This window comes from Colius striatus, chromosome 3 (assembly GCF_028858725.1).
Source record: "Colius striatus isolate bColStr4 chromosome 3, bColStr4.1.hap1, whole genome shotgun sequence".
Classification (NCBI taxonomy): domain Eukaryota; kingdom Metazoa; phylum Chordata; class Aves; order Coliiformes; family Coliidae; genus Colius; species Colius striatus.
In genome coordinates this window covers 85,539,331-85,566,929 of record NC_084761.1, presented here as the reverse complement: position 1 = coordinate 85,566,929, position 27,599 = coordinate 85,539,331, and the positions used below count along the sequence as shown (strand labels likewise).

General features: G+C 41.7%; 1 protein-coding gene across 1 annotated transcript; it reads right to left on the bottom strand.

Moving 5' to 3' along the window:
- Positions 1-8,790: 8,790 nt before the first annotated feature.
- Positions 8,791-27,392, bottom strand: WDR1 (WD repeat domain 1). The gene is made up of 15 exons (XM_061992862.1): positions 27,110-27,392; positions 26,692-26,813; positions 23,184-23,274; positions 20,430-20,577; positions 18,842-19,022; positions 17,018-17,095; positions 16,228-16,308; positions 15,876-16,109; positions 14,991-15,078; positions 13,563-13,719; positions 12,816-12,903; positions 11,837-11,947; positions 11,215-11,388; positions 9,968-10,112; positions 8,791-9,725 (listed from the first exon to the last, which is right to left on the bottom strand). Exons 1-15 carry the CDS (start codon positions 27,123-27,125, stop codon positions 9,616-9,618), a joined length of 1,824 nt encoding a protein of 607 aa, XP_061848846.1. The 5' UTR covers positions 27,126-27,392; the 3' UTR covers positions 8,791-9,615.
- Between the last annotated feature and the right edge of the window lie 207 nt (positions 27,393-27,599).

The following is a 27,599-nucleotide window of genomic DNA, read 5'->3' as shown; positions in this document are numbered from 1 at the left end:
TTCCCACCTTGGCAAAGCCTTTGGATTATTATCTGCTTTTGGTATTTCAGCTGGGTATTGACAAAGTTGCTACTAGAAGCCCAAAAACAATTAAGAGGGATTTTAGGACCTTGGGGAACTGCTTATGGGATCAGGAGTGCAGGTTGTGTTCTCCTCTATCCCTGCACTGGCAGGATGAATGAGGGAATTAACAGGAAGTGCCATCAGATGAATTCATGGCTCCAGGCAGGGATTTGGGTGTTTTGATCACAGATGGATATACAAGACACCTGACTTGTTGTCAGCAAATCGAATGCACCTATCTCAGAGAGGAAAAAGGATTCTAGGGCAGGACTTAGCAGCGCTCACTCACAGATCTTTAGTTTCAAAGGGGGAAGGGGATATAACTGCTATGAATAAGCCCAAGGGAAGCATGCCAGGGCCTGTAGCATGTTGTACTAGTGAAGACTGCCTTCTCAGTGGATTCAAGGGATAGACATATAATTAGAAATCAAGAAGCAAGGGCTGTTGATGATTTAGAAGTCAGAAAAACATCTGAGAAGCATCTGGCAAGAAACAGAACCCCACACTCACAAAAAGGTGTTGGGATCATTAGCTCATCTTGAAGCGCATCTATACTAATGCATGGAGTATGAGCAATGAACAGTGGGAACTTGAAGCCGTAATGCAACAGGAAAGCTATGACAGAAATGTGGTGGGATAACTCACATGACTGGGGTGCCACAGTCAATGGCTACAAGCTCTTCAGGAGGGATGGACAGGGAAGGAGAGGCAGTGGGGTGGCCATGTATGTTAGGTACTGTTATGAATGTTCAGAACTTAAGTATAGTGATGATGGGGTTGAGAATGTTTGGATTAGGTTAAGAGGCAAGGCCAATAAAACTAATACTGCTGTGGGAGTCTGCTATAGACCTCCCAGTCAGAGTAGTGAAGTAGATGAAACATTCTATAAGCACTAGGGAAAAATCTCATGGTCACTTGCCATTGTTTTTGTTCAAGACTTCAACTTCCCAAGCATCTGCTGGATATACAACACACCAGAGAGGGAACAAACCTGGAAGTTCCTGGAATGTGTGGAAGACAACACAGCTGGTAAGTGAATCAACCAGGGAGGGTGCCCTGCTGGACCTCTTGTTTCTGAACAAAGAAGGTCTTGTGGAGGATGTCGCAGTTAGAGGCTGTCTAGGGAAAAGTGACCACAAAATTATTAAGTTCTGTTCATGTTATGAGACAGGGCAGCAAAACTGATGCTTTGGACTTTCGAAGGGCAGACTTCAACTTGTTGAGGCAGTTACTTGATAGAATCCCTTGGTAGTCAGTTTTGAAGGGTATAGGAGTCCAGGAAGGCTGATCACTTTTCAAGAAGAAAATCTTAAAGGCCCAGGAACAAGCCATCCCCCTGTGCAGTAAGATGAGCTGGAGGCAAAGGAGACCAGCCTGGCTGAATAGGGGCTTAAAATCAGGGGGAAAAACAAGTGAGTTTATGGCCTCTGGAAGAAGGGGCAGACCACTCACAATGAGTAAAGGAACATTGTTAGGTTATTAGGGAGTTAATTAGAAGGTCAAAAGCCCAGCTAGAAGTCAAACTGGCTTTAGAGGTAAAGAGTAATAAGAAAAGTTTCTATGATACATTAACAATGCAAGAAAGACCAGGGAGAGCCTCCATCCTCTATTAGATCCAGAAGGAAATTTGGTAATAAAAGATGAGGATAAAGCTGAGGTGTCTAATGCCTTCTTTGCCTCAGTCTTTAGTAATAGCAGCATTTCCACTGGGGAAAGTCAGTCCTTCAAGCCAAGAGACAGAGGCAAGGAGCAAAATGTCCCCCTTGCAATTGAGGAGATGCTCAGTGACCTGCTGCTCTACACTGATGTACACAAATCTATGGGGCTCGATGGGGTAGATCCTAGAGTGCTGAGGGAACTGGCAGAGGTGCTCACCAAGCCACTGTCCATCATTTATCAGCAGTCCTGGCTGACTGGGGAGGTCTCATCTGATTGGAAGTCAGCCAAAATAACACCCATATATAAGGGATGGAAGGATAACCCAGGAAATTACAGGCCTGTCATTTGACTTCAGTGCCTGGGAAGATCATCCTAGGTTCTATTAAGCAGCGCATGCAGGACAACCAGGTGATCATGCCCAGTCAGCATGGGTTTATGAAGGGCAGGTCCTGTTTAATAAACCTGATCTCCTTCTATGAGAGCATGATGTGCTTGTTGAATGAAGGAAAGGCTGTGGATGTTGTCTACCTTGACTTTAGTAAGGTATTTGACACTCTTTCCCACAGCATTCTCTTAGGGAAATTGGCTGTTCTTGGCTTGGATGGGCATACACTTTCCTGGGTGAAAAACTGGTTAGATGGTCAGGTCCAAAGAGTCGTGATCAATGGAGTTAAATCCAATTGGTGGTCAGTCACGAGTGGTGTCCCTCAGGGCCCAGTACTGGGGCCACTTCTGTTTAACATCTTTATTAAGGATCTGGATGAGGGGATCGAGTGCACCCTTAACAAGTTTGCAGATGACACCAAGCTGGGTGGAAGTGTTGATCTGCTTGAGGGTAGAGAAGCTTTACAGAGAGATCTCGATAGGCTGGATGGCTGGGCCAAGGCCAATGCCATGAGTTTCAATAAGGCCAAGTGCCAGGTCCTGCACTTGGGCCACAACAACCCCCAGCAGCGCTATAGGCTTGGGAAGGAGTGGCTGGAAAGCTGCCAGGCAGAGAGGGATCTGGGAGTGTTGGTTGACAGTGGCTGTACTCGGCTTTGCTGAGGCCACACCTCGAATACTGTGTCCAGTTTTGGGTCCCTCTCTACAAGAAGGACATTGAGGTGCTGGAGAGAATACAGAGGGAGGCTGCCAAGCCAGTAAATTATTCGGAGCATGTCTCCTGTGAGGAATAGCTGAGGGATCTGGGGCTGTTTAGCCTGGAGAAAAGAAGGTTCGGTAGAGACCTTAATGCTCTCTACAAGTACCTGAAAGGAAGTTGTAGCGAGATAGGGGGTCAGTCTGTTCTCCCTGGTAACAAGCAATAGAACAAGAGGAAATGGACTCAAGTTGCACCAAGGGAGGTTCAGGCTGGATATTCAGAAGAAGTTCTTTACTGAAAGGCTTGTCAGGCATTGGAACGGGCTGCCCAGGGAGGTGCTGGAGTCACTGTCCCTGGAGGTGTTTAAGAGACGGGTGGATGTCGCACTTAGGGAAATGGTCTAATGGTTAATAGGGCTGGGACAAAGGCTGGACTCGAGGACTTTAAAGGTCTCTTCCAGCTGAAATGATTCTATGATTCTATGAACAGGCAAGCACAGAGAGCTGACTGACATGTTAAGCAACTCTCAGGCAGTCAGATCCTCGAAAATCCAGCCTGAATAATGTCAATATGCCATGTTTCCAAAGGTTGCTATATACAGATGACTCATGTGGAACAGGACTTGCTGGCCATCAGGCAGACCAGGCAAGCAGGAATGACAAGCATTTCTGGACATGCAAGAAGGAATCCCTTTCAATGTTAGGGATAAACAGCACTTAAAACTTGTATCTTTCTCTAAGAGAAATGAAAAGCCAGTGGTCTAACTCACAGATGTGTAATGGCAGGCTGCCCTCATCGCAAGCAGCTGGTCTGAACCACACTGTCTCTACTGCAGATCATTACAGTTATGTAGGCAGTACTAAGACGATATTTATGAATAGGAAAAGAAAACAGCTAAGTCTGGCTTGTATTTCACCTATGTCTCTCTTAGCTTGGCTTATAGAGAGCCAAAGTGAACAGTCAACTGTAGAAGTCCATGAACTTATGACCATCTCCAGATCACCTCTCATTAGGATGTAGTTGTTATTATTGGTACCTGATTGAATCTTTCAGAAATAAAGACAGTAAGTTCATAATGAGTTTGAAAGTGAGGCACATTCCTCAAACTCCATATACTGCCTGCAGGTCCCAGGCAATGAGGTCACAAAAAATAGTTTCTTCTACTGTCTCTGCTTTAATAGAGAAACACAGCAGTGCTTCAGATCGTTATAACAGTTTCTTGTCTTGAATTTTTCAAGCCAAAGTGGGGGCCTGTTGTTAAATGGGGGAAATAACCTGGCACTCGGTGACAGAAAAATGTCAAGTACTCAACAGTTTTTGGTTTTCAGAGACAGGCATGCCTCCAGATGTCTTCATGCGCCAGGGCGCTCTGGAGCAGGGCAACAATCAGGACAAAGCAAGGTTTGGGTCTAGCTAAGCACTGGATGCATTCAACACAGGGGGCTGTGCTGGGACACACACAGAGCTGTTGAAATAGTTGGCCAAAGTTAGTGCAAGACGGTTATCAAAAGCTGAAGTACCCAACACACTGCTGCAACTTTGAATAGAAGTTAATAAAACTTTGAATAAGCTCAGGGGCTAGTAAGCTTCCGCTGCAGTTCCCAGTGGGATGAAGGAGCACTTGCCATTGAAATTCAATCCTAAATACTTGCAGGACAAAGGAATTACTGAGGCAGACTAGCTACAGGCAAGTCACACTTGACCACTTGATGGCTGGGCATTTCACCACTGATAGCAATGCAAATAAGGTGAAGGACAGAATGCAGCCATCTAGACTTCAGACACCTCCTCCCACAGCAGGTTCCCTTAGAAGCTGAGGTATATGGGCTGAAGGAATGGACCACCAGGCTGAGAAAGCAGCAATCAACAATTTATCATCCAACTGGTGGCCAGCAGTTAACAGAGAAGGTAGACAATATCAAGTGTTCAACCTCCTGTTGTTAACAGAAAATGTAAACAATGGACAGTTGCCACACAAGACAGCTTGGACAGAAGGAAAAACTTGACTGGAACAGATTACTCAGAGAGATTGGTAATACCCATTCTTCTGAGTTAGCTAGAAAACAACATGTCTGACCTGGCCTAGTATTATTCATAACCCAACTTCATGCATGAGATTAAACTAGATGAATGAAGATCTTCAGGGTCCCTTCTACCAACATGTCTGTTGCAAAAGACATGCTTTTATCTACTGCAGTTTATAACACCCTCAGGGGGGGCAGGGAAGGGGAGGTGCTGATCTCTCTTTGCTGACCAGCGATAGGACACAGGATGTTCAGACTGGACATTAGGAAGAGGCTCTTCACAGAGAACACAGTCAGCCACCAGAACAGGCTCCCCAGGGAAGTGGTCACTGCCCTGAGCTCATCAGGGTGCAAGGAGCATTAGGGTGATGCTCTCAGTCATATGTCTTAGTTTTAGGTAATCCTGTAAGAAGCAAAGAGTTGGACTTCATGATACACATACACTCCCTTCAACTTGAGACATTCTGATTAGCTTCAGTAACCAAGGCTCTCCAGGTTATCTATGAGAAACTGTGACTTGCTGTCACCAAGTTACCCAGATGCGTAACTGCATCATTCTGCTCCTGGCACAAGGAAGACATCTCTTTCTCCTCAGTACGCTTTCATTGCAGATAGCCACAACTAAATTTATCACAGGAAAAAAGTTTGATCAGCAAATCCTTCCTTGTGCCACAGCCATGAAACAGTATCTGCATTAACATTCTAACACATGCAATAGGAGAAATTCTTGGTTTCTCTGCTTAGAAATGTAGCTTAAAACCCCTTCAATTCTGGCTTGAAAGATCCTACAGCTTTGGTATTTTGCATCAGAAAAACTTTCATGTAAATAAGATTTTCAGGCAGTTACCCTTACTCTGAGCAGGCAGCTCTAATGGTTATGTGCAAAAGCATTTAAGAGATGAACAGAGGTGCCAGAACATCTGTTGTGGGTCTGTCCATAATTCTACCACGTGTTCTACAAAACCACTTCCATCTCCAGATGGACTTGTGATGTCCTTTACCTTTCCATTTACCCATTGCTAATTAAAGGCCTCCTTTAGGATTTGTTGATGATATTCCACAGAACAGCTGCTGTTAGTCTCTCACTGACAGCATAGACCAGCTTCTTGGAAGGCCAATGTTCTGTACAAGCATGGCAGAAATGGAACAGGCAAGCAGGATTAAATCACACTGTTAAAGGGGGAGGGGATAAGAATGCCAGCAGTGCAGCCTTGTGACGAATTACTGATCACATTAGTTCTCCAAATTTATCCCTGGCCTAATTAAGCTGCATTTTCATTGTAAAGCTGGCAAGCTGCCAGACACAGAGAAGTGAAACCTGCTTTCCAGTAATTGCCAGCTAGAGCTCAAAAGCATGTCCATCCTTAAAACAGAAACTTTAAAAGAGTAATGAGAGGCCATGTCTGGGCAAGGACTGAACTAGCATTGAAATAGACCTCTTAATAAAGCAACACCTAAGGGGTTGTTGCTTTGTCTTTTTTTCTTCTTAATTTGCATTCCCACTTACAGTCTAATTTCACATTCCTGTCAAGTATTTCACATATTTCCTTCTGAGATCACTACAATCTGTGCAGTACTACTAAAGAACAGAACAAGAAAGCTAAAGAGGAGTGTTTTACAAGGGCATGTAGTGGTAAGACATGGGGTAATGGCTTCAAACTGAGAGAGGGTAGATTCAGAATAGATGAAAAGTGGAAAGACATTGGAACAGGTTGCCCAGAGAGCAGGTGGGTGCCCCATCCCTAGAAGTGCTGAAGGGCAGGTTGGATGATGCTTAGAGCAACATCCTCTAAAGGAAGGTGTCCCTGCCCCAGGCAGTGGGGTTGGAACTAGACAACCTTTAAGGTCTGCTCCAACCCAAACCATTTTATGATTCTGTAATCACTGAAGTCAGGACGTCATGTCAGTCCATCCCATCTGTTCTTGCCTTTCTCTGTTCCAGAGCAGAGCAAGAGCAGCTGGCACCAGCTGCCACATCCCCAAACTCTCTATCATAGGAAGAACTGTGCTTACAGCGAATAAGAAAAGTGATGGTCAAAACAAGCACAGCTTGTCCAACAGAGAGGAGTTTCCATTCCTATACATACCTTTTGTAGTCACTCTGACAGCAAATGGCTCTCCCTAGTATTTTGCAGAGGCTGACAGGCTAGTTTTTCGACCAAACAGGGATGTTAAGGACAAAGCTTGAACTCAGTGATGCTCTGCTTCCGCATGGCTAGCTCTAGAAAGGTCTGCATTCTCTTTGGAAAGGGCCCTTTATACAGCCAAACACCTGTTCAGTATTTGTCTCTCCTTTAGAAAAACAAAACTAAACATGACAGACATGGCATTTGAAGTTATCAGTGCAAATCCCAGTGAAAGACAACCCAGCTTTGGGGTTGTTTGTGCAACTGAGCTTAGAAAGCAACACTCATGCTGTAGCTAGGTGCTCCTGCCCCATTATTACTTCTTGACCTTTGAGTTTAGCACAAGACTTTTTAAGTCTATGGCAAATACAAGTTGTGTAGGGACCAGATTCAGAACAGCACAGTGGGCTCCTTCAACCACCCCACACTAAATCAACAACCAGCCTGTCTTATGACATCTGGTCCAACAGAAGCATCTCTTCAGTTTTGCAGTCAGGATTTGCTCTCCAACTACACAGACCATATTAGTCCTTAAAGAATTAAAAGCTCAGGCCCTATGCCAATAAACAAATCCAATGGAAGCTGAAGCACGAGCAAACACCCCCCAGGCAGCCATCCAAACACAAGCCTTAATGCAGGGTTTCTAGCTCACAGGCATTCTGCATGAGTGGCATTACAAGGTCTTCCAGGAATCAGAAAAAGACCTCATCCTACCCCTCACCTTTCAGACATGGCATACAAGCTCTGATGGGAGGAAAGAATCTACTCAGAGTAGCAGGTGCCTTCAGGAAATTATACCATTTCCCCCCAAACTACATCTCACTAGCAGGGACATCACTTTGAAAAAGCAGGATTTGACAGTAAATCCTATTCTCTGCCCAGACATCTGCATAACCCCTTCCTTTTATCAGTACCGAAGTGCCAGGGATTCAGCTACAAGGACGCAGGGACCAGATGCAACAGCAACTCTTCCAGAGCAGACTTGGGGAACAATGGATGAATTGCACAGGGATTGGCACAAGCAGCATAACAAGTTTTAGAGGCTAGACATTGCAAAATTAGTTTAATTTAGATCTTACTCCTAACTTCACATATATCCTTTCCCAAAACTTCTCTTGTCCTTGCATTGTTAAGCAGATATGGAGAATTGCTAAATCAGGAGATGCAGTAAGCAGAAAGAAATCATGATACAAAATATTCTGCTGCTTTGATTTTATCTAAGTCACCTATTTTAACGTGGATGTTGGGTTTAGTCCCACAATGAAATCAGATCACCACTCCTAAAAACAAAACAATGTTTTTCCTTTCAAAAAAGATGTTTCACCCAGTCACTTTGGACAAGCAGTTTTTTCTTCCAGCAATTGAGCAATGGTCCACAGTGTGAGAAGCAGCAAAAGCGGTTTATTTGCTGTATAGTTAGTGTCATTAGAAATACGATTGGCAAAAACACCCCCAACACACAAATCCACACAGAAAGGAAAGCTTAATAAAAAACCCAGAGTACTGGACGGGGGTGGGGGGTGGTGGCGAAGACTTGAAGAAAAGTTGTTTGGTTTTTGAAGTCTTTTTAAGTTCTGGACAGCAACAACTTCTTTTGGCCACTAGAGACGGTAACAAATCTTCCTACTACTTTGCATCAGTGTCCTCCTCCACCCTTGCTGGACTGCTAGCTTCAAATCACCTAAATAGTGTTGTGGAGTGCAAGAAGGGAATTCAACACAAGATCATGATCTCTTCACATCAGATAACGGCTTCCATGCAACTGTTCTGCACATGCAAAGGCGTAAAACTTACTCAGCAAATACTTATCTCAAAAATCACTTCAAGCCATAACAACGCTTCACTTTCTTTAATTCCTGTATTTTCAAAAAGGTGGTAGAAGTACTGCATTTAAAACAACATGCTTCTCCTCCTTCAAACAGAAAACATCTTGGAAACAGTGATTTTTTTTTTTTCCTCCAACATTGAAATGACCAGACATTTTTAATTCCTGAAAGTAACAAATGTTTCTGAAGCAAGAAGTTGCCACAACGATTATTTGTAAACATTATACCCACAACAGTAAGTACATCAAAACCCCACACTTCCACCTTAAAATAAACCACAAAGCTTTGACATGAAATACATAAAAAGTTTATTATGTATGTACCCCATTTTGTTATCTGGAGGAGAAAATCTGAGACAACAGTTTGGTGCAGTACAGAGAAGCAAAGCAATATACAGTAGCTGCACACAGCTTGACTGGTTTCAAGATCACAACTAAATACTCTTACTATGACCGTTAGTACAGAAATGTTCTGTAATTAGAAAAAATGAGAAGTATTACTCTCATGCTGTACAGACTCTTGTTTCTCGGTTAGAAAAGATTGGAGTTGGAATCTTTCACACCTGAACCTTTCACACCAACTTGCTTGGCTGTTGCCTCTGGAATGTTCAGCACAAAGGTTAAGCTCCAGACATAATTTAAGTGCTTTTCATGTGCAAACTGTTACTGGCTAAAGCTTTCAAAGTACATTTAATTACAGATATGAACACCCTGTAAAGATATGAGGATATGATAGCAGACCCAGAGGCCAATACAGATTCTTTAAGAGAAATGCTATGTTCCACTGCAGTAGTTCTAGTCCCTGATTAGGTCCTTCCAAAGAGAGGGCTGATTTCAATTGTAGGAGATGGACCACTCTTTGACAGAAGCATCATGGGATGTTGTTACCAGAGTGTGTTCGTCCAGCCACGCCAAGCCGCTTACATGATGTAGTCTGTGAGCATCTGCGTGGCAGTGGGAAATAACAGAAGATAAGCAGGCAGGCAAGGCTGACAAAAAGAACCTTAGCAAAATTCCAAGTGTCATTTTCAGCTCTAAAAGTATCATAATTAAGAGTTTTGCCTATTTTAGCTAGGTACAGATTAATACGAAGTCTAAATGAGGCTGGGAACATTCAAAGCTTACCATTAGCTTTAGAAAGCAGGTACTGTGTATTATTCAAAGTCGGGTTTTGAAGGAAACGTACCTGGTATCTTCACTCTGGTCTCTGGATCACTTACAGTCCAAACATATACCATCATGTCCATCCCTCCAGAAGCAAAGTGTTCGTTGTCTGGCGACCAGGCAACACAAACAATTTTTGCATGGTGTCCATAGAAGACATTATGTTCCTATTTGGAAGTCAGAGACACGGTGTGATTTCATTAGTTCAAGCTAGTTCAGGAAATCATTGGCTTTTTGTGTACTGCATCACAATAAGCCACTGCAACATTCCAGACAGTGCACCTCTTGGGTGCAGATGGATGCCCTGAATAAACCTAAGTGGCAGCTTCATTTTCTGCCATTTAAACATTTATCAGCCCAACAAAGTCCAAACCTCTTATAAAAAAAAAAGCTGAGACTTTCTGGGAAAGCTGGATCTGTAAAGTGCATATGCGGCAAGTCATCTCTTGCTTAAAGGCTTTTAAAATAACTCCACTGATGTTTCCAAAAGCAAAATTATTTCAATTTTTACTTAGAGAGTAACATGTCCTGTGGAATGCCATCCTGCAATTTTTACTCAGTGTGGCTTAAGTTAGAGCTTAATGACTTTACAGGCCAATTCACATAACTAACTGCTCAGCTGAAAATTGCAAACTGCCCATTTTTTGGTTCTTGCTTAAAAGAACCTAGATTGAAAGGGAATCTTACTTCATCTTTCATCCTATCACTTTCATGGCTTAGTTCTTACTATGGTACTGTGCACCACAGCCAGAACTTTATTGCCAAGTCTGCTTTATTCATTACATTTTATTGTGCTGCGTGATGCTCACCAAACTCAACCTGCATTTTTCTCAATTAAAAAAAATGCAGAGAAATCCTCTAACAGGCATGCATATATTTTGCTGACTTTTTGTTCCTTAAAAAAAACCCCAAAGGGGTTCAGATAACCCAATTAAGGTACCTGTACACATGCTAATCTTCTGTATTTAGTATTGCTTCCTCAATCTCATTATGTGTTTGTTACTAGATGGCTTTGAGTGTTTTCCCAGTAGCCAGCCTATGCTGGATGTTTTCCTCATCTATTCTTATGATTTGGAGGTCTCATGTAGTGCTGCTTTCCACAGTAGCCCAACTCAAAGTATCAGGTACATAGTCACAGAAACATCAACATCAATGATTTAACTACTAAGACTCACCAGCTATACTACATTTCACCACCACAGACTTTGACATGAAATGCCAGTCAATTTGTCTTTAAACAAAGAAAACTTCTGATGCAACAATTCTTACCGCATAGCCATCAGCAACACTGAATACAGTGACAACTTTGTTTGCATCACAGACTGCAAGAAAGGCACCATCGTGAGAATAAGCCAGGTCAGTAACAGGACCTTTAGCTTCCAAAGACTTATCATCATTTTTCAAAGAAGTTCCTTGGATTGAATACAAATGGACATTCCCATCCTGCAAATCAGTAGTCAAGAAGGGGAGAAGGTATTGAAAACAAGTATCAATTTATTATAAATAGAAAGAGGAAAGCTTACTGAATTTCTGTAACTTTTTGCATCAATTCTATCTCCTTGAGCTCATAGTAAGAAACAGTTAAATGAACCTCTCATTTATGCTGGCTACAATGCAGCACATCTAGAATATAGAATAGATTTCTAGAATTTGCTTCCTTCAAGCATACACTGTGTAAGAACAATTTTAAAACATTAAGTACAAGATTAAAAAATGAAATAGAGCTTAGGTCCCAATGGTGGGAGAATGTGGAGAAGGAAAGCCCAGGAATATTATACACAGTTTACTTGTTACAATATTGTTGTTACAAAGTGCCGCCTACTACCCTTAAATGCTTTTGTTGCTGGTTGCAGTGTTCAGAGTAGTACAGTTTTAGGGAATGCAAGCTTACCGCTCCCCCCACAGCTGCTGTACCTCCTCCAGGGTGAATGGCTACAGCTTCGGGCTCATAGCCAAGGTCATCGATGGCAAAACATTTTTTCTTGTCTTTCATCAAGACAATCTGTAAATACAAAGCCAGAACCAAAGTACCCAAGACAAAACCATGACTAAGCCACATTACTTAGTCATACATACAAATCCACTCTGACTGCTCATAAGTGTGCTATATTTTGTTCTTAAGGGAAGAGTTTTTAGCTGCTTTGTTTTTGTGTTTGGGGTTTTTTTTTTGCTTCTTTTTTAAAGACATGTCTATAAATGGTGACTAATCTGTTGTACTAGAGTACTTAAGTGCTCTAAATTAAGTAGTGTAGGGCATGCTCTACTGCCTTTAGCTTCATCTCATTTGGTTTGCACATGAAACAAACATGAACAAGACAGTATTTTTAGCAATGCTTACTCCCTTCCTGGTTCAGTGTTAAATGTGAACACCTCTGGTTTTGGATGATCTGAATACTACTGGCAAGCAAACCAAAGCCATCTATGCTGTGCAACAGCCGTAGATAATTGGCTTGTTGGATTAGTTGCACAAAAATAGGCAGGAGCGAGACATCCTTTTCCCCAGAATCACATCACTGAATAGGTCAGCCAAGAGCACAATACAGACTGGTGCAGCCTCCAGGGCAAAGCTGTGTTGGTAACAAATTCAGATGCATTAACACAAGGAACCATGGGAAATACAAATAATAGAATCTATAGAAGATTGTCAAATTGGTACAGAAAGCAAAGACAAGTCTATCTACTATCCTGCTTAATTATGTTCCCCACATCACATATTAGGAAACTCTGTAGACATGCAAGGTCATTGGCAGAATCACAGAATCTCAAGGGCTGGAAGGGACCTCAAATTCCACACTAAATAGGTTTGTTCACCATGTTACACAGCATTACTAGGAGAGCAATTGTGTTGATATCCACAAGGCAGTACTTACTTGTCCAATGCATAGAACTACAGTATAACCACCAGGACCCACAGCTAAACATTTAGGTTGAACATCCATTTTCACAGCATCCTGACCACTGGAAGAAGATGGTGCCAAGGTGCGTAAGCAGGAAGAACAAAACACAAAAAGATAATTGTTCCATGCCTACCATAATTTAGAGTTGTCTATTCAAATAATTATCCAATAGTGATTAAAACCACGCTTCTTAAAAAAAAAATACTCCGCAAAGACTCCTTCTGTTTGCCATTTAAAGCATTTGTATCTTGATCAGGCAGGACACCTTGGAAGTGAAAGTCAATGCTGCTACACTAGAGTTTATTTTTTTAAACTAAGCAATCTCAGTAGGATTCCTTGAAGCTTTTGTGCCTCAACTGTGCTTTCTGTTAAGGGACAGCTGTGTGCCACCCCTCCTAATCACATTTATTACCATTATACTTGAGTACTTATGAATCATAGAATGGCCCCCTTCCCACAGTCCCCTGACTAAGCCACCTTGTACAGCTATCTATCTAACCTGTGGAAGCAATGAGACCCTTTGAGAAACCCAGGACTCATTTCTTCATGTCACAGAAAAAAAAGCAAGGTCAGTACAATGATCATTCCCACAGTTTCCATGGTAACTTGAAACTCAAATAGATTACAGCATAAAATTCTTTACCACATAAATCAAGAGAAACCTTGCTGTAAGATAATCAGGGCTGCACTACTCCAATGAAAGGTAACATTTCAACTAACCTGTAGTCCCTCTTGCTGAGGTTGGTATAGCGCACAGTGTCATCCATACTGCAGGTGACCAGCTGATCCATTTCATCCACAGCCATTCTAGAAACCTGGTTTGTATGGCCTTTCCCAGAAAAGCCATCATTCTCTCCAGTTTCAGAATCCCAATAATGTGCATCATAGAATTAAGGAACATTTGAAGATACTGCTGCAGTTAGGTACAGCATCACAAAAAGTTAAATAACTGACAGAAGAACCAAGGTTAGAAGGGACCTCTTGAGATTTAGTCCAACCCACTACTCAAATTGTAGTCAGCTAGAACAGGCTGGCCATTCCTTGGGGTTTTGGCACCTCTAGGGATAGAAGCTACAAGTCCCTGGGCAACTTGAACCACCAGGGTTTAACCAACCTCATACCCTCAAAAACACTTATTAAATTAACATCTGATGTCCTATAATAAGCTAAATGACCTATCATAAACAGTACCAAATACAAGAACAATTAGTATTAAGTCTGAGAATATGATTGTAGTCAGACATCCCTCCAACATTGGCTTTCCCTGATGTTGTGTTCACATCAGTTTAAGCTATTAAACACTACAGAGCTTTGCAAGGAAACAAATCCTAATTTATAATGGTTTATGCCCATATGACACCATTTTAGTGCATCACAGCAAGCAGGATGAAGGACAACTTCATCTATAAACCTCAGAGCCTTGAAGAAAACCCAATAGTCTTCTAGTTGAATACATCCTAACCTCACCCTTTAGGACACTTGTCAAGAATCAGGCTGCATTCACAGTGTTTTGCTCCAGAAACCAACAGGACTGAAACAGTCTCCAAAGAAACTCAAGTTCTCCTCAGTAGTGAGAAAGGCTGATGACATTTGGGATGTCAAATAAAGAACACAATCAATGTGTCACAGAACTTCAAAAACATCTCTCAATATAGGTGAGGAAGAAAACCACAGCTGTAAAGAGAAACTCATGTTAACACAGGTCAAAAATAGGTGAACAAGAGTTTCTTGTCCTAAACACCTGAAGAAACAACACATGTGGCTTTCAGCACATGTTAAGGTCTACCTATCTACTGCATGTAATAGAAGAGAGCAATACATATTTTCATGTATGATAGAGTATGTGCAAAGTTACAATAGGCTAATTTATACATCTACTTGCTCCTCGACACTAACAATCTACCTACTACACAGAAGGGACAGCTTGAAATTAAGAACTGGCTTGTACTTAGCAGGCAATGAAAGGCAACTAGTAAAACAGAATGTTAGGGGAAAGTAAAACCAAAACTTCGTCAGACAAAATATTCACTCATGTCCAATAAACATAAGTTTTTGTCTTTGGCACAGTTTTTTTTTTCTCCTAATGGGCTCTTAGAGTTATACATATATATAAGGCTAAAACAAATAGCACTACCATTCAAAGGATATTAATATGACCGTCATTACTTCCAGAGTAAATATAGGACTTTCCACCATTTTTATGCACCGTGAGACACTGAATTGACTTACTATGGCCCTGTGAATGGACACAAACAATAACTATCAGTGTGCAGTTTCTCATTTTAACACATACATAAAACAAACCTATTTGAGAGACTTACAGGTTATTCAGAAAATATCATTCTATTCACAAGCAGAACACAAATCACTAACTAACAGTGCAGCCAACTGTTGCAGTATGGCTACTTCCATATATTACTCCTTGAAGAGAAGGAATAGGGATTGTGAACATCCTTATTAGTCTGCTGGGTCAAACTACCTTCACAACAAAGTTTGCTTTTCAGGGACTCTATGATCCAGTGGATAAGACTAAATATAGTCATGTACCCACATCAACTGCCAGAACTATTGCAGCAATAGAAAGAATCTGGGACGTCTGTTTCTAGTTCATGTAAAAATGCAAGTTCCCATGAGAGTGCTGTGTCAGTGAACTCTTGAGTCCTAAAGTTAAAGCTCAATTGCACAGTAGCCCTAGTCACCTTGTTCACAATACACTAGCTCTGGATGAACGAGACATTACCTGGGGGTTTTCTACCTATGCTGTACTTCTCACCTCAAGATGCTTAAAGGCTGCTATGAAAGATAAATAAGTTAATAACCTTAATCGAAACCAAAAATCAGTCTGTATATCTGCAAAAAGCACAGTATCACGTTAACTGCTTGATTTGTGTGACTCGCAAGAATCAGTCACACATAGCTTGTCCGGCAATGCTAATGGAACAGAACCATTTCCAGTAGTTACTATTCTATCTAGACAACTACAGACATAAAGTCATTTACTGCAGAAACCAGTGCAACAAACGTTTAACCTACCTTTATGACACGTAAAGGCTTATTTGGATTGTTCTTGTCCAAATAATTGATATAGCCAGATAGGGAGATAGTCAGTAAATGGTCTTTCTGCCACAAGCAACCCAGCTGTTGATCCAACACGTTTGATCCCATGTTAAAAGTACTGACAATAGAATTAGCACCAACATCCCAGATTTTAGCAGTTTTATCTCCAGAAGCTGAAAGCAACTGACTACTGTCAGGGCTCCAACTAATCTGTAAAAATAAATGACACAACAAGACAGTAAATGTATTTATCACTGGAAGACTTCACAGCCCATGAACTTGGTAATGAAATATTATGGATCATTTGCACAAATGAAGTGATACTTACAGCATAAATACCTCCATCATGAGCTTTGCCTCCACCAAGAGCACACACTTTCTCTCCAGTCTTTCCATCATAGACAAAAATCTTAAGAGAGCACAGAGATATACAACTTAAAACCCAAGAATTGCAACACCATTACTCGCACTGCACAGATTACTCTTTCACAATGTGTTGTGTTTGATCAGCCATCAAGCACAAGATTTTTGAAGAAGAGGCAGAAGTATTCCTGCATTTAATATTTAAGACTGTACAAATGATGGGACAACTGTAAATGATCACAGTATGCCACTGTATACCTGATCTTGACATTCAAAATTCTGGAAAGATGTTACGTTTTTAATTTCTGCTGTGCTGGCAGATGCTTAGCACGACAGCCATGGGAATGTGCCTTCTAGAAGGAGTAGCTACCTATGGTAACAGTACCATTGTTAAGCCTGCCCTTATCAGTAAGGAATCCACATGGAGCTGGGCTGCTATCCGAGTTCAGTGTTTCAGACAGACTTCTCAGATTCATAACAAGAACATACATATTCCAAAAGTCTGATATGTTCCTGCCAAAATAACCTATAAAAGTAGTAATGTGCTAGGGACATGAAAAGGGGAAAAAAAGAGAATAGTCTGGCTGGTATCAGTTACAGCTTTATAGGAAGATCCTGAAAAGTTTAAGTCTGTTATTTCTTGTAACATGAAAAGTGGCAACATGGGATTTTACAATACTAATCCTATTCCCAAAATTGCCCAGAAAAATCTTCTAATGCTAAAAAATATTACAAAAAGAGTTCCTTGTATTTACCTGGCCATCTGCACTAGCTGTAGCAAACCTGTTCCCATCAGGAGAAAATCTCACACAGTTCACAAACCGTGTATGGTCCTGTAAGAAAAAAAAAGCAAGAATCAGAACAAAGTAAGAACATGCCTTTTTACATCAAAGATATAAGAGAACTTCATTGTTACCCATTTATGTGAGCTGTAAGTTAGCTGCCCAGCAGATGCCTGCTGTTGAGAATTGCTACAGAGAAACGTAGCCAGCCTCTGTCTGAAGAGGGTCACAGGGACCAACAACAGTCCAGGGAAGAAACTGGGACATTGATACTGATGTTAGCACAACACCAGGCAAACGAGTACCCAGCTTCAGACATAGGTAGGAAAAAACCCTCAGCTGCTGCTGAGATGCAAACATGAGATCCTTCCCCTCTGGTCACTGAATTCTTCTGCAACGTTCTCCAGATGTTGACTCCTGCTTCATTACACAAGTAAGTTTTATACACAGAGGAGTAACTTTATCCTTCTTATTGTAAAGAAACTCAATCATGAAGAATAAATTGTTTTACAGGAATTCCATTTCTAGGAGACTGCATAAGTGGTAGCTCTGTGAAGTAACCAGGGGAGACTGAGGCATGCTCCCCAAATAGACTAATTACAAGCAGGAGACTATTCAAACCATGCTAACTAGGAAAGACATGTTAAATAGGGAAGCACCACAATGAGGCCAGAGCTCCCATGCAAAGAGATTTGGGAGGCTATTTTTAGTATTAGGAAAGGCAGGTTCTAACCTACTTTAAGTACAGATTTTCTTTTTTTCCTGATGACACTTTAAGCTCTCATCTAAACCATAAAGACCTGTACCAGAAACCCATATATTAAATATACTTTTAAAGACTGCAGCACTGATAAGCAATCCAAACTTCAGAGTTCCAAAAGAACCAATTTAGCAAAATGTAAGTATCAACTTCAGTTCAGAAATATATTAGGCAACTACATCATTTCATTGGATTGCACAGCTCAAAACAATTCCTTTTCTAGAACTAGAATGGAATCCTTACTAAAGTCAGGGTATGCAGACTACTCAAGGTACCGAAAATAAAAGGTCTGTTACTCTGTTTTTAAAAATAAAACAAGAACTAAACATTTTGGAGTTACTACTGCAATAATATCTAGTATATCTGCAGTAGTTTAAGGCAAGAGACGTGTCTTCTGCATCACAAACAGCTGTGGAAGCTTTCAGATTTTTACGTTCTTTGGCCTCAGGTAAAAATGAATGTCTTAAATCTGGTAGTCAAATGTTTTGTTTCATTTAGATAAGAGATTTTTAACTAAAACAAGAAGTGAAAAGGAAGGTAGAAACAGAAAACTGGCCACAGAATTTACTTACCCCCGTAGAAATCACTTACGTCTTCAAACAGCTACACTCAACCCTTTCTAAGCTGCCCTGGGATTTCAGATATGAGTACTCTTAAGCAGATTGGAAAATTCCATTCACACCACTACATTTCTTCAGTCAAGCACCTTGGAGAGTATTAAGAAATTCTAAATGCCTGCAATGGGCCGCAGAGCTCAGAAAGTACCAACAGGACCAATGAGACATCCTATTAAAGCTATGGAAGGGAATGAAGAGCCACAAAAATAAATTTAAAAATCAGGAAGAGTGCTTCAGGTTTTTTCTTTAACCAATCATTTCTTTCCATTTTCTTGGCATTAGACAAGCCTTCAGTTATGTTCATACATGGGTTTAAAAGCCACTTGACATCAACCTCAAAAGAAAAGCTAAGTTAGTTGTGACAAGAACTGCAAACTTATCAGAAAGCTTGTAGTTACCCACAGCTAAACTTAAACTTACGCTTAATGTAAACTTGAACTTGAATGGCGGTCCCTCAAAGAAAGCAGCACAGTTGTCATCACTGCCAGTTGCCAGACGGTATGGTCTCGTTTGTTTCATGTCTACACTATTGATCACTTTGTTGTGCCCAGTAATCTCACCAACAGAAGAACCACTATCCCACAGGAACACTGCTCCAAATCTAGTTAGAAAAGCACACAATAACTACAATTCATAGAAGTTACATGTAGATTAAGTCCTTGAGCATCTGCAAACAGCAGATTTGAGTCCACTCAAAGAAAAGAAATTAGGTCATACTGTCTATCTCACGCAAATACATCATAGTTCCCTGAAGGACATTAGAGATCTTGCTGGAGAGAGAAACTTAACTTCAGTTGGAAACATTTGCTGAAGGGAACTGACAAGGAAGTTCTGTGTATAAAGCTTCTAAAATTCAGAGATCCAGATGATATTCTTCAGTAAGTCAGCTGGTTTATGAAAGAAAGCAGTAAGTTATTCAATCTGCCTAGTTACTACACAGAATGCAGAAAGCTAGGATAACAATGACATCTGATCTGATTATTTGGCCTAGACTGGCTAACATCACTTTTACAACTATTAAGGGTTTAAGGAAGAGTCATAACAGCATTTTTGTTGGTTCTTACTTTAAATCACCTCTTTCCCCCCCCCAAAATCGGTATAATCGATACAGTGGCATTAAACTGCCAAAGCATTGCTATTAAAATGATGTTCTATAGAACCACTTCAGCAAAATTCCAAATGGAATACACATCCACTTAACAGGAAATTGGCAAAATCTTTGAAGTAGGAGACTAAGTTTACATAGTATCTACCCCAGGAGCAGCTGAGGGTGGAGGGAGGCATGCAGGACAAATAATCTCTCTCAAATATCAGGACACAATATACAAGGGTGATTAAAAAATAGTGCAGGGGATCAGGGAAATAGGACTCTGGTTTTCAGACCTTTAGGCATGAGGCTACCTGCTCTGCACTCTACCTTAAAGATCTGCCAGTCTCAAAGTACACAAATCTGACTGTAATGGGCATGTCATTGAGTCAATCAAGGACACCTGGTTGCAATTTTACTTTAATGACTGTAATAAGGGTTAAAAATATTGCTGTGTTGCTGAGGGATAAAGTTCAGATACACTACTTTTTTAATTTTCTTTTTACTTTTATTCAATCACCTTTTCTCAGTTTGGAAGATGTGAAAGAAAAGGGAGAAGAACTGTCTTGTGGTTCTCCCTCCCTACTCTATCAGAATTAAGAAAAAAAAAAGTCCACCAAAAGGCATTCTTGAACAACTCCCAATGAACGTAATACCTACCTATAAAAACAAATTTAAACTGAGTTATTCTAACAGAACTGTATTTTCCAAGTAGTTTTACAGCTGTCAAATATTGCATAAAGCATTCTGCTACAGAATAGCACAACTTGAAGTCCAAACAAGAAACATGATGGGATTTCCTTCCCTTGGAGAACTATAAGTTTTCTGCAAAGGAACTGCTTTGTTAGAATACAGAGGATTACAATATATGTATGCAGAAATATACACACATATGCATGAACACAGGACAGAATTACTCACTTTTCCCTTCCTTCTCCAACCACAGCAATTCTCTTGCTGTCTTCAGTCCAGGCAAGGTCCTTTATTTTTCCCGCAAATGGCTGATACTCATACTTCAGTAGGTGTTCCTTCTGTGTAGTATCCCAGATTCTCAGCTTTCCAGAGACATCTGCCATAACAAAATAGAATATAACTATTGTTGGTCCACTATGACTTAGTCACATGACTCTGCAATCTGCCAGGACACAGATTTTCAGCTACACTGAACACTTCTACTAGGGACCCTATTACAATTAAAAAAAATTACTAGATTTAGGAATGCTCAAGACCATTAAATTATGTTTTTAACTCTATACTAAGGCTAAAGGCACAGAGAAATAAATATAGCACACTGAGTCAACTTTTGCAAACAGACACATGAAAAAAAATTGCACAGTCAATGGCATACTTTTTCTATACAGAAGCATGTACATACTTCATATTGTGTGTGGATATCTGCACTATCTGGATTATCATAAAGGAACCCAACAGAATATTAAAAAACAGTAATATGCTAGGTCTGCTGCTTGTGACAAGTCATAACAATTTAAGACAATGTAATGATAGCTTCCTTAATCACTGTTTCCTTTGAGTATTACACTGCCCTATAGGTTGCTTCTATTCAGAACAATTACTGTGGTGCAGTATTGTAACCAAAGGAATTGTTCTACACGCAGACAGGTTTACAGATCTCTGATTAAACCCACACAGCAAATTGTGTGTATTGGACCCTTCATTAAAGTCACTGTTTTCAAATAAACCATGTGCTAAAATACATAACCCTTTCACCTCCACAGAACATTTCTGAGCTCTGTCCACCATTTATTGGTGCATCTTTACAGTTCAATTTGTAAGTAAAGCAACCCTTTATCTTAGGGCCCTGATCATGGACTCCTGCTAAAAGGATAGATGCAGAATCCTCCATTTTAATAAGAGAATTTGTTAGCAAAGTAGAATTTTGATGTGGACTTGAAAAAAAACTATATTGTTGGCTTTATCTATTAATAGACAGGATACATTTAGCTTTAACTTTGTGGTATCTCCCATTACCACATCTGCTACAACTGCAGTAAGAGAAATTACCTTAAAAGCCACAAAGCATGCTGCCAAAGGTCTATCTCACATGAAGTATTAATGCAGGTCACATGGCTAATGCAAACTTATAGAGAAATGACTCTTACATGTTATACTTAGAAACAGCTTTAACAGTCCGATACTATCTTCAGACCCCATGCTCAGCAGCATCACAAAACTATTTATAAGTGACATACAGAAAGAGAAGTACTAAAGGGGAATACTGCAGCTTAAACTCGTATATTTGGGTATGACAGACAACTTCTGAAGTCAATTGAATATATCCCCTAGGAGCAATGAGCTTTCTTAAGCTGATCATTAATGAAAAACTTCTTCACAGATCACCTGTGTATATGTTACTGATCTTTCACTGAGGGTTGAAAATATAAAAGTCTACAAGAACAAAATAGGTGGTTATTGTGAGGATTAAGTACAGCACAAACCTAGAGCACCAGGTCTGCAGAATAAAGAACGCAAACTGTATTTTAAGAAGGTACTCAATCTGACATATGGTCCACACACAAGACTGAGCCAAAAAGATTCTGACTCTGGTTCCTCTTAGACAGGGAGAGGGGCAAAAGGCAAAAAAAAAAAAAAAACAAACGCAATGTTACCAGTCCTATTAAAGCTTCCCCAGTACTCAAAAGACACGTAGTGTAACACAGTTTTCTCATATGCAGGAAGTCAAGAAGGAAAGAACATTTAAAAAAAATATTCTTCCCTTAACACAGCTGAGAGTGAAATTCCCATTCTACTAAAACCCATACATGAGTCTTGACTCCATTTCTGAGGCATTTATACTAAGAATGTTTTATTCTCAGATATATTACTTAGGAAGTATTGCTGTATTTGGGCAGACTACTCGCACTGAAGCATTTCCAACTGACAATGGTAAGCAGATTTTTAAAACCCACAGATTAACTACCATTATTTTCAAGATACTGCTGTTTTATTACTGTATTTATCAATATTCTTCCATTGTATATCAGGTCTCCTGAAAAAGAGGATCAAGTATCTGAAACAAGCTTCTAAAGAAAAAAAAAGGGTTTGTTTAGTTCTTGGTAAGGCATCCAAAACTGGAGGCACTGCCACTAACAATCCAGCAAATTCATCAGACTATTGATTCACAAGCATTACATAGAAACTGACAACTTGTCTCTTTCCCTGCAACCTTACCAAACAAAGCTTCTTCATGTCAGGGGACAACTGTAGAGAAAAAAAAAAAATCAGGCCAAGCCTTGCCAACTTCAGTCAGGAAGAAAGGTGGAGGGGAAAACACAGGAGTGTATTCTAGAATCCCTCCCCTGCACCCGAAGTATGGAAATTTAAGAAACATAAACAACAGTCCTGTGTTTCAGGAAAAAAAAAAAAAAAAAAAAAATCATTCTGCTGCATAAACACAAGTCACTCATGACACCATGATTTGCTCACACTAAGCTCCTGATGTTTGTTTCCAGGCTCTTTATGGTTTAAGGAAGACATCTTAAAGAGACTGAGCATGTCACTGGACTCATTGCTTTAGAAAGAGCTTGGGGGAACAACTCCAGGAACTTGGGAGGAACTCCTCCCTCAGGCATGTATACCAAATTCTATCAAAGCCTGTCATATCAACTGTGTATGCTCTGCAGGAAGCATAAGGGGCAGCGCATGCTGGTACTTTACCTCCGGATGCTATGTAGAATCCACTTGGAGCATACTTGGCAACTACAACCTGATGGGCATGCTCAGTGTAGATGTCAGCAAGGGCAGGATTCTAGTTTCAAGTGAAATAAAAAAGAAAAAGGTTTGTCATATTTCCTGGTTTTCAAAGGAGTAAGTTCAGACATTCACAGATACAACGTGGAATTTCTCCTACGTACTCCTCTCACACCCAGCCCTCCAGCTCCAACTGAGATGCTTCCTAAAGCTGAGAAGTGCTAGTACTATTACAACAGCAGCCTAATTTCTAACAGTTGGTACAATGAAAGTACTTCCCTTAAGGGCCTAAACTGCCATGAATCTTTCCTCTCCAATATCTGCTGGAAAAAACACTCTCTGAACCAAAAGGCCAAGGGTTGGACTTCCTTGTGATAATTTTTAATTTTAAACTGTATAAAAAAAAAAGACATGCTCACATCTCCCAAATATAGCACCTATATGCTACAACAGCAACACGTGGCTCCTGAGAAAGAGCCCTTCTGCTAGGTAACAGGTGTCTTCCAACTCCAAAAAGTTGACTTCAATGGTGAAAACAAAAGTTCATTTACTTGTCAATTAATACAGATTTATTCAACCAAAACAGAAAACCACTTGATGTTACAGAATGACTCAGTCATTCAATCAGGAAAATAAAATACTTGCTGCTCTGTAGCAGAAAGCAGATGGCCTCCTGCTTGCAAGAGCTCTTGTTGCTGCACTAGTGCTACAGCTCAGGAGACAGAATACAGCTTACTCATGCAAGCAGCACCTCTTTCACAATGCTTGAGTCTGTTTTAGCCATCCTTAAGCCATAGTCATCTGCCTTTATGGCATATACAACACTCCATTTGGTTTACAACAGGACTCTAAGCAAGATAAGATTGTGTTTTGCCCATGTTGTGGCTCCATCACCCCCAAGTTCAGGAAGCTGAACTGCCCCCACACTTGGGTTAATAATGACATGCATGAGTAGCTGTATTTTTACAGCAAGAATGACCAAGAACCCAGGAAACTATGATGAGGGTTGAACAGAAGATAAGAGTCCTCAAGAAAGGACTAAGACACAGAAAACTGATTCAGGAAACCAGTGAGCAAGTTAGAGCTGACGATTTAAATGCTGTTTATTTGGTCACAAATTGCTTGTAAAGCCAATTTTTTTAAACTTGTATGTATCAAAACCACCTCACTTCTGGAAAGATCTTTGGGATAACATTGTATCATTAGGTGGGACAAATGCAGTACCTAATACTAGATTCAACTAGAAGAGTTGAGCCTCTGTGACTTCTTTCAAACACTGAAACCAGAGCCACCTATGAAAGTGAGCAGTTGATGTTCTAAGCCTCAAAGCAGGTTTAGACCCATGAAGACAATAAAAGATTAACGAGGTATGAAACCTTACAAACTAGCCCTTCTGACTTGCAGTGCTCTTCCAGCTGCACTGTTCCAGGACTCTCTCATTCAACTAGAGTCTCCACCTCAGGCTCAAAGACCAAGCATTAACCTCAAACACTATATCCATCACCACTGATCAGGTAACACTAGATAACTTCTGACTTGAGACAGTCAAGCACTGCATTTTGATGACCTGCTTTTTTAATCAGAGCACACCCATCCCATCGGAGATCTGTACAGAGGGATTGCACGCTGGCCTCCCAGTATTTCATTTCCTTGCTGCAGACAATTATACAGGTCTCGACATTATTCAGAGAAGGAACAGCTTTCTTAGAACTAAAAGTGGACATAGTTCCATACCAGGTGACAAATTCAACTTCAGCAAACACAAAAGCCACTGCACAAGCTTCAGTCTATTGTGTCACTACCACAACACATTCTGTAGCCGTCTGCTGAGCATCACTGGTCAATTATTAACAGCAGCAAACTCAACCAGTTTGGCAAGCCTGTGTATCAGTATGAATTACACTATAAACCAGAAAGATTTAGGACTTCCATTCTCAACCTCCCTCAAGTTTTCAACTCTGAAACTGGAATTCCCACAATCCCACCTTACCCAATGCCACACACTCAACCTTCTGGCTTGTGTACTGGACTGACATTTGCACTGGGCAAATCTTCAGTGAGCCCATAACAGCAAATTGTTTTCTTCCAATTCAATCCCTAAAATAGGGTCTGAGGAGCACTAATAACAGCACAAGGGATGAGGTCACTACCCATAACTTCAGCAAAAACCCCCACGTAAGCAGGCTGGCCTTCCTCTCTCCTCTCACACTGTGTGCTACTGCAGCATTTAACTGGGGCTTCTGGTTTCAGAAAAAAAAAAACAACAAACCTTTCTTGATATTAAGTGTGAAACACTATTACAGTGATGTTACACTGAGACACTGACACCAGAGTGTAAGCTTAGCTTTAGTGGAGGAATTTAAACTGATATCAAACAAGAAATCTGCAAATAATTCAGTTCTTTGTAGCAATCCCACATTACAGCATGACAATGAGGAAATGGTTGAATATAGTGGAGATGATGAGATAAATTTGGGAAACAGCTGACAGAAATTCTGTTTACAAAGGTGACTTACAGAGCCATAAACAAATCCATTGCTGGGGAGACCTAGAAATTCCAGAGAGGTATGACCTGGCCCCCTGCAGTCCTCCTCCCTCCAGGCCAAATCTACACTAAAAGAGGAAAGTAAACCTAAGAAAGAACTTGATTTGCTCTCTCTAAAAGAGAACAACCAATCTACTTTGAAGAAAAGTACTCTTTGAAAACCCGTGGCAAGACAATAGTCTAGACATGTAATGCTTCCTCCATCCCTCCTAAAGGGAGGCCATCTTCCCTAAGAAAGCATTTAAATAACTCAATTAACATTTCTCTAGGGAGAAATTTTAATTCCAAAGAATTTAAAAGAGAAGAAAAAAAGCCCAAACCTCTACACTACAGAAAACATTAACTGGGCACTCTGGTATCTCATCCATGAGAAAAGCTACCTGTGAGCAGGGCTGAGAACTCAACACCACACAGCTCTCTACTGGGTCAAGCAACTGTCAACTAGTTTGATTCCCGAAGCCAAGGGGGAAGGGAGTGGGGGGGAAAAGAAGCTCGGCACTAATGAATTTAAAGACAAGCACTTGGAAGTATTTGCATGCTCTCTAACAAGCAAAAGGCCCAAGACAGGAAATAAGAGAGTTCATTTTACAGGCAAACACAACACTCAGCTTCATAAGAGCTATACTTAAGAAGATAAACAAGGCCAACCAGAATATACTAGTATCTCTTCTATAAACCCTATGCAAACGGAGGAAGAAAACTGCACACTTCACTGACATTTACTACAGGCTTTTACAGTTGCTGCCCACGGTTTTAGGCTTGAGAGTCATGCACCCTGCTTATTCCCCTGCTGCTCACAGATCTCTGACCTCAACTGAAAGTACTAAGTGTGAATGAAGCACAGGCTATTGAACGAAGGGGGCTGGGAAACAAAATGCAACTTGGCCAAAAAATTCGCACCACAAAACAAAATAAATTAGGATACATTACATCTATGTTTCTGATGACGACACATTTTCCATTGGTGTAAAGAAAATTGTTGCCCTTAGGATCACCTCCGATAATTTTGGAAACGCCTCGTTCGACCTGCGGGAGGCTGGCGAACACTTTTTCTACAACAAAAGAAGAAAGCAGGGGGAAAATAAAATTAAAAAAAAAAAAAAAAGGAAGAGACGTTTTATTTCAGCTCGTTCGCGGGCGTCAGACGAGCGACCGCACGCCCCGCCGCAGGCGCGGTCACTTGTTGCTGCCGGCGGGCTGTGAGGAGCCGCCGCCTGCGCGCCCGTCCCCGGGGCGGCGGAGGGACCGCCCGGCCGCTGACAGCCGCGCCGCGCCGCCGCCCGCTCCCCCGCCCCTGCCCGCCGCCTCGCCGCTCCCGACCCCCCGCTCCGCCTCGCCGGAGGCTTACTGATCTCGTACGGCATCTTCGCCCACTTGTTACTGCGGCGGGCGGTGGCGCCGGGAAGGAAGGGCTGAGAAGGCGGCGAGCGCAGCCCCGCGCGGCGCAGGCGGACCGGCCTCTCGCGCTCCCCGCCGCCGCCTCAGCCCCACGGCACGAACCAGGAAGCGCCCGCGCGGCCCGACGCTCTCCCCGTCCTTTGACCATATATAGTCAACTCTGGTCGCGCCGCACCGCTCCCTGCCAGCCCGCACCCGCGCCCGCCCCCGGAAATGCCGTCGGCTCGGACGGGCCCGGTGGGGGCTGCGCTGGGCGGCCGCAGGAGCCGGCCCCGCCCCGGCAGGGGGCTGCACGCAGGCCGCGGCGGCGCCACACGGCGGCTCTGCCCGGCCTCGGGGAGGGGGTCTCCGGGCGGACTGCGCGTGCGCGGGCCGCCTCCGCCGGCGCCGCCGCCATGGCTGGCGTGGCGCAGGCGCGTGACGCGGCCGGAGGGGCCCGG